General features: G+C 45.3%; 1 protein-coding gene across 1 annotated transcript in view; it reads right to left on the bottom strand.

Moving 5' to 3' along the window:
• Positions 1 to 7500, bottom strand: part of slit2 (slit homolog 2 (Drosophila)) — a 95449-nt gene that overhangs the window by 39497 nt on the left and 48452 nt on the right. The window contains 6 exon segments of the mRNA XM_077016237.1: positions 1 to 119; positions 2931 to 3097; positions 3891 to 4034; positions 4677 to 4820; positions 5066 to 5140; positions 5226 to 5376. The exon segment at positions 1 to 119 is cut by the window's left edge and continues 14 nt beyond it. Coding sequence (XP_076872352.1) covers positions 1 to 119; positions 2931 to 3097; positions 3891 to 4034; positions 4677 to 4820; positions 5066 to 5140; positions 5226 to 5376 — 800 coding nt within the window.

Here is a 7500-nt window from a genome sequence, read left to right as displayed (position 1 = left end):
TTTAGGAATGCCCTTTGGCAGGGCCTTCAGACCTTTGTTACTGCAGCGAACCACTGTGTCCAAACATGAGCACTCTACAGGACAACGAGCCAATGGGGAGCAGCTATTCTCCTCATTACCTGCACACATACACACACACACACACACACACACACACACACACACACACACACACACACACACACACACCAGCTCTAAAAGCATCAGCATGCAGTATATAAAGGAGTGTTTGTTATTGTGTCAAAGCTTGTGCAAGAAAAGGCCAACAGCGCTATGCTCAAGTTAGCATGACACATCAGTCCACATTACTCCATTATGAGCTAGAAATGAGCTCTCGTCTGACACAAAGACAATAAACACAGACACACATGTTCCAAAGAGATACTTACCAATAATCAGTTAAAACATATATAGACCACCACATTCCAAAACAGAGCACTGATCTAATGCAGCGTAGCTTGACGGGATTGTTAGGACTGGTGCTGGCTTTTGCTTTCTCAGAAAAAGTACCAACAAAGCCTCTAACTTAAAGTCTACTTGCTTTAATTTTTTTATTAAATCACAAAGGTATTTCATACAGGCAAAGCTCCAGACTGTAGCAGAAATCGCAAGAATGCTACCGCCTCAGTGTATTGCCTAAGCAAATGTTACCATGGATAACAGTTTCAGGCCAAACCATGAGTGAATTTCAGAGCTAGACCATTTCACCATCGTAGATGTATTTATACAACAAGTGTGGGAAAAAACAAGACCATCCACACACAGTCTGACCCAAATACAAACTAGCCCCACACAGTCTTACCCTAACCCAGACCAACCCCACGCAATTTTAGCCTAACCCAGACCAACTCCACACAGTCTTACCCTAACCCAGACCAACCCCATACAGTCTTACCCTAACCCAGACCAACCCCACAGTCTAACCCCAAACAGTCTTACCCTAACCCAGACCAACCCCATACAGACTAACCCCATACAGTCTTACCCTAACCCAGACCAATCCCACACAGTCTTACCCTAACCCAGACCAACCCCATACAGACTAACCCCAAACAGTTTTACCCTAACCCAGACCAACCCCATACAGACTAACCCCACAGTCTTACCCTAACCCAGACCAACCCCATAGTCTTACCCTAACCCAGACCAACCCCACACAGTCTTACCCTAACCCAGACCAACCCCATACAGACTAACTCTAAACAGTCTTACCCTAACCCAGACCAACCCCACACAGTCTTACCCTTACCCAGACCAACCCCATACAGTCTTACCCTAACCCAGACCAACCCCATACAGACTAATCCCATACAGTCTTACCCTAACCCAGACCAAACCCACAGTCTTACCCTTACCCCGACCAACCCCACACAGTCTTACCCTTACCCAGACTAACCCCATACAGTCTTACCCTAACCCAGACCAACCCTATACAGACTAACCCCATACAGACTTACCCTAACCCAGACCAACCCCATACAGACTAACCCAATACAGTCTTACCCAGGGGTGGAAAGTAACAAATGACATTTACTCACGTTACTGTAATTGAGTACTTTTAATGAGTAATTTGTAATTTACTGAGTAGTTTTTAGAATATGTCATTTTTACTTTTACTCAAGTAAATTTTGACCTAAGTAGTTTTACTTCGCTACATTTGAACTCCCTCACATTACTGAGTAAAAAAATATTGATGGTGATATATTAAATGCCGACAGAAATTTAAACTTTTGAGTCCCGGAACTGAAAGTCAATTGCGTTGTCAGGGCTGGCTTGGCTGCCGCTCCTCCTAACAACACTAGAGGCACCCAAGTCAGTCCTACACTCTCCAGGCGCAATCAGCAGTGATCCGTTTTAGCTGTCTCTATAGCTTCTTAAGGAAGCTTAGTGAAACGGATCACTGCTGAATCGTTTTGGCTCACCTTCACGTCCTCAGCCCTTTCTCTGTGATCTCTGGTTACGTTTCTTGTGTTTAGGTGTCTCGCCACATTATGCTCTCTCTCATCTCTCTTGCTTTTCTACTACTTATTCGAGTAACTATCTCCTGCGCTGCTTACTAGCCTACCTCAAGTTTCCCCCCTGCTTTATCTCTTCCTATCCATTCTTCGTTTATTTTGGGAAAGGTTTTTGTTTCATCGTGGCGTTCTGCCTGCTGCCCCAGTTACTTCCCCAGGCATCCTAAGTTTTGTTTTCTTGCATTGAGTTTTCTCCTCGTTTTTTCTGTTGCCTTTTCTCCCATGTGTTTTGTGGTCGAGTTTATTTACTACGCGTTGAGTTTATTCCGCGTCTTGTGTGATTTGTTTTGCTGCTTATGTGTGTGTGTGTGTGTGTGGACGCACGCACATATAGCTCTTTGCGTTTTGTCGGCACTTGGGTCTACTACTCTCTTGGTTTTGACGCGGTGTGTACTTGTTGGTACACTCAACATTACATGAAATCGATTAAAACAACTTGTGCTGAATATGATTCATGACAGTTTTTTTAACTGAAACTAACTAAGTAACTTGTACTCAAATTACATTTTAAATGAAGTAATTTTGTACTTTTACTCGAGTAAATTTTCAGATGGGTAATTTTACTTTTACTCTGAGTAGAATTTAGGCAAAGTAAAGAAACTTTTACTCAATTACAATTTTTCAGTACTCTTTCCACCTCTGGTCTTACCCTAACCCGGACCAAACTTATATAGACTAAACCCACACAGTCTTACCCTAACCCGGACCAACCCCATACAGACTAAACCCATACAGTCTTACCCTAACCCAGACCAACCCCATACAGACTAACCTCAAACATTCTTACCCTAACCCGGACAAAACCCATAGACTAACCCCATAGTCTTACCCTAACCCAGACCAACCCCATACAGACTAACCCCAAATATAGTCTTACCCTATCACAGACCACCCTAACATCCCATCTTCACATACCATCCTCACATGCGAAGTCCTGCACAGCAACATCCTGGATAGGGATCTCCTTAAGAAAGTAAGGGTTTAGACATCGAGGGTTGCCCGTGACGATGCGTTTCTTCCGTAGCCACTCCCCCAGCCAAGCCAGGTGACAGTTACAGTTAAATGGATTGGCTAGCAAGTTCCTATGAGGTGAGTCAGAAAACACATCAAATAAATAAACCACAAAATTTCTGTTGAGGCAAATCCACATAGAAACGGTTCTGTATCGTGCAGTTTACAGCAGAATGACCTGTAGTTCTGGAATGGACCGGATTATGGCAGTGTTCACACAGCACTATAAAGTTAAATGTTAAAAGTTAATCTTCAGTAATGTTCCTCCACAGGTGCGTGATGAAGCCCATTTAGAGAGTTAAAAGAACCTGCAGTTCTTCACTGTGCACAACTCCAATTACTACATGTCCCCAGTTTATTTAGATATTCACGACAGAGATTTTCAAACAGGTAATGTAAGCGCTTGTGGTGAGACCATCTGTGATTCAGCACTCAAAGCTCAGCAGTCAGTATGAGGAGAAGTCAAAGTGATGGACAGAGAGAGGTGTACTCAGTGTGGGGAGAGAAAAAGAGAGAGAGAGAGAGAGAGGTGTACTCACTGTGGAGAGAGCGAGAGAGAGAGAGAAAAAGAGGTGTACTCAATGTGGAGAGAGAAGGAGAGAGAGAGAGAGAGGTGTACTCAATGTGGAGAGAGAGAGAGAGAGAGAGAGAGAGAGAGAGAGAGGTGTACTCAGTGTGGAGAGAGAGGTGTACTCAATGTGGACAGAGAGAGAGAGAGGTGTACTCAGTGTGGAGAGAGAGAGAGAGGTGTACTCAATGTGGACAGAGAGAGAGAGAGGTGTACTCGGTGTGGAGAGAGAGAGAGAGAGAGAGAGAGAGGCATACTCACAGTGTGGAGAGAGAGAGAGAGGGGGGTGTACTCACAGTGTGGAGAGAGAGTGCAGGGTGTCAAAGGCCCCCGGGGTGATGGAGGTGATCAGGTTATCATATAGAGAAAGCAGACGCACCGAACTCAGGCCTGTAAAACTACTGTTACTAACACAGCTAATCTTGTTACTCCTCAACATCCTAGACACACACACACACACACACACACACACACACACACACACACACACACACACACAGAACAATGTGTCATATTAAACACAGCAGTGCGAGTTGGTTTTCCACAACCCAAGATTCAGTAGAAACTGTAATGTGCGTCATTTCCACCACTGTCCATATGAGTTTATGTTAGTTCATTCTGTTGGGCTGTGTTGATGTCTTAAAACCGAGATGTTTGGGAAAGTGGGCGGAGTCTGAGCAGAGGTGTGGCACGATGTGCTGCCATTATGGGCACTGAACAGCCCATTCCACAGGTGGAGCAAGCCGCTGTCATGACGACACTGGGCCCAGAATGCTCCGAGCAGAGCTTTTGTGCTTGCATGGAATGACGTTTGGGAATACTTAAGAGGACTCTCTGCTCAAACGTACCTCTCCCACACACACACAAACACACACACACACACACACTGAATGCTAAATCAGAGTGAAACTGTATTTATATGCATGGGGCGGTTGCCTGGCTAATGAGCTGCTTTGAGGGGCGTTCAGTGTGGTGATTCATGCCTCTGGTGATACAGGTGGCTGTGTGTGTGTGTGTGTGTGTGAGTGTGTGTGTGTGTGTGTGTGTGGGTGTGTGTGTTGGGAGGGTGGAGTTCCACTCACAGCGTGCGCAGGCCAGTAAGTCCTCTCATCATGGTGTAGTGGACGTTCTCCAGGCGGTTGCTGGTCAGAATGAGCTCATTGACTCCACCCGCTCCCTCGAACGTCCCCTCCTCAATATCACTGATCTTATTGTTGCTAAAGTTACTGAATAAAGGGGTGAGGGAAGGGGGTGCCATTTTAGTTGCACCGTTATAGCACAGATTTACACACACAGATTTACACACACAGATTAACACACACAGATTAACACACACAGATTTACACACACAGATTTACACACACAGATTAACACACACAGATTAACACACACAGATTTACACACACAGATTAACACACACAGATTAACACACACAGATTAACACACACAGGCAGAGGCAGGGAAGACTCACATTTTGCGGAGTTGTGGGAGTTTTTTAAAGATTCCTGTCGCCTCCAACACAGTGAAGTCATTATTGTTTAAACGTCTGTGAAAAGGACATATTAAGGACATGATTGTACATACGGTGTGTGTGGTCGTGTGTGTGTGTTTGTGTTTAGTGTAACACTCACAGTTCTGCAGTGTACTGTGGGATGTGCTCTGGGATCTTGGTGAACTTCTGTCCAGAACAATCCACCGTTGTTCCCTCACAACGACACTTATCAGGACACGCCAGGTCAGCGAAGCAGCTCCCTCCGAGTTTGGAGCGGTAGTCTTCCACACCTACACACACACACACACACACACACACACACACACACACACACACACACACACACACACACACACACACACACACACACACACACACACACACACAGTCACTGGTACACGGTGAGTCTGAGAGAGATCAGGCATAAATGAGGAAGAGTAGATCAAGGGGTGAAAGGGTAAAAGGCAGAATAGAGGATCACAGATATGGATCAAATTAGACCAGAGGAAACTCAGTAATCACCATGGCAACACACAACTGCAGCTATTGTATTTACAACAACGCACAAAGCCATGATAACACAATCCTCATGACTTTGGATACGCAAACACACTCACAAACACACACACAGATAGTTTCAGCATAATGACAATGCATGTATGGAAACTTGTGCACGGACACACACAAACACACACACCAGCATACACTCATTCAAATGAACACACACACACACACACACACACACACACACACACACACACACACACACACACACACACACAGGTTGTCTTTTGTTGCTTGCCATGTTGCTGATGCTGCAAGACCTTCCATGGTGCTTGACAGAACCATGTCTCAGTCTGGGCCGCACACACATGGTTAGATCAAGCACAAAGGAAAACCCTGCTGAATTTCCTCTACGGGAAAGAGAGGAATATATATATATATAGAGAGAGAGAGAGAAAGGGGTGGAGTAGGGACAGAAAGAGAGAGACAAAGAGAAAAATAGGTAAGGAGGATGAAAGGGTTAAAAAGTGTGAGTACAGCAATCAGTTTGGGATATAAGTACAACTCAGAAACACATCTGAGATAAAAAGACAAGAATGACAGAAGAGAGGAGGGGAGGGGAGAGGAGGAGGGAGGGGAGGAGAGGTTGTGTGAAAGGAAAACTGTACTATCAAGTAAATAAACAAACAATATTCTAACAGAAATGCATTTACAACCAACAAATGCACCTCAGTTTCTAGTCTGTGAAGGGAAGAGGGGCGGGGCTTATCAATCCAGTGGGCGGGGAATATGAGCAGGCTCTGATTGGTTTAGGTTACTTACACTTACTGACATGATGGATCCCTGAATGTGTGCAAGAGAGGAAGAGAGATAAAGCTCAACACACACACACACACACACACATACACACACACACACGCGCACACATTTTATGAATGCTAGTAAAAAAAGATGTGTAGGAGACTCATGTGCACTAATATGAAAGCGTTCTACACTCTGGGGTGAGAGGTCAGAGGTCAGGGGCTGGGACTGGGCAGGTGAAAGTGAACCTGAGTCACCGGGGGAGAAGGGTGAAGGGTGAAGGGTAGTGATGGCACTAATGCTGCAAACTGCACTTGGCCTCAAAGATGCGGTCGCACCCCGTTGATACCTGTGGTACGTCTCGTGATGTTACCTCTCTGTCACACCAGCCAATCAGAGAGCGCACACCCACACAGACTGGGCCAAGACATGCCGGAGCATCTGCCAGTGCGCCAGCCCGGCAGACACACACACACACACACACACACACACACACACACACACACACACACACACACCCAGACCTACGTGCTCACAGCAAGCCTGCCAAGCAGACTCAACTTTAAACCAGGTGCTCGTCAGTGAGAAAGGTGACAGTGGAGCAAACCCACACACACACACACACACACACACACACACACACACACACACACACACACACACACACACACACACACACATATATAAAATACTGTTCTTTAACTACATCAAAAGAGAAATAAAAAACTTAAGACATGTGTGTACAATAAATGAATATGAATTCTGTGCTTATTTGACAGGTTATTAATATTGTCCACCCACATCCACCCAGTTCTCCGCCTCTCCATCCTTCTCTGACTTGATCTTCTGTCTCCAGTTCTGTCTCTTTTTCACACACACTTATATTTATAACATATGTACGGGGAGAGAGCTGATTCTTACTGATTGCTGTTCAAGGGTATTTCAAAATGAGCTAATATTACACAGCCCCCAAGCTCACACGCACACACACACACACACACACACACACACACGCACACACGCACACACACAGACACAGACACACACACACACACACACACACACACACACACACACACACACACACACACACACACACACACACACAC

Source organism: Brachyhypopomus gauderio, chromosome 1 (genome assembly GCF_052324685.1).
Source record: "Brachyhypopomus gauderio isolate BG-103 chromosome 1, BGAUD_0.2, whole genome shotgun sequence".
Lineage (NCBI taxonomy): Eukaryota > Metazoa > Chordata > Actinopteri > Gymnotiformes > Hypopomidae > Brachyhypopomus > Brachyhypopomus gauderio.
This window is presented reverse-complemented; position numbering and strand designations above follow the sequence as displayed.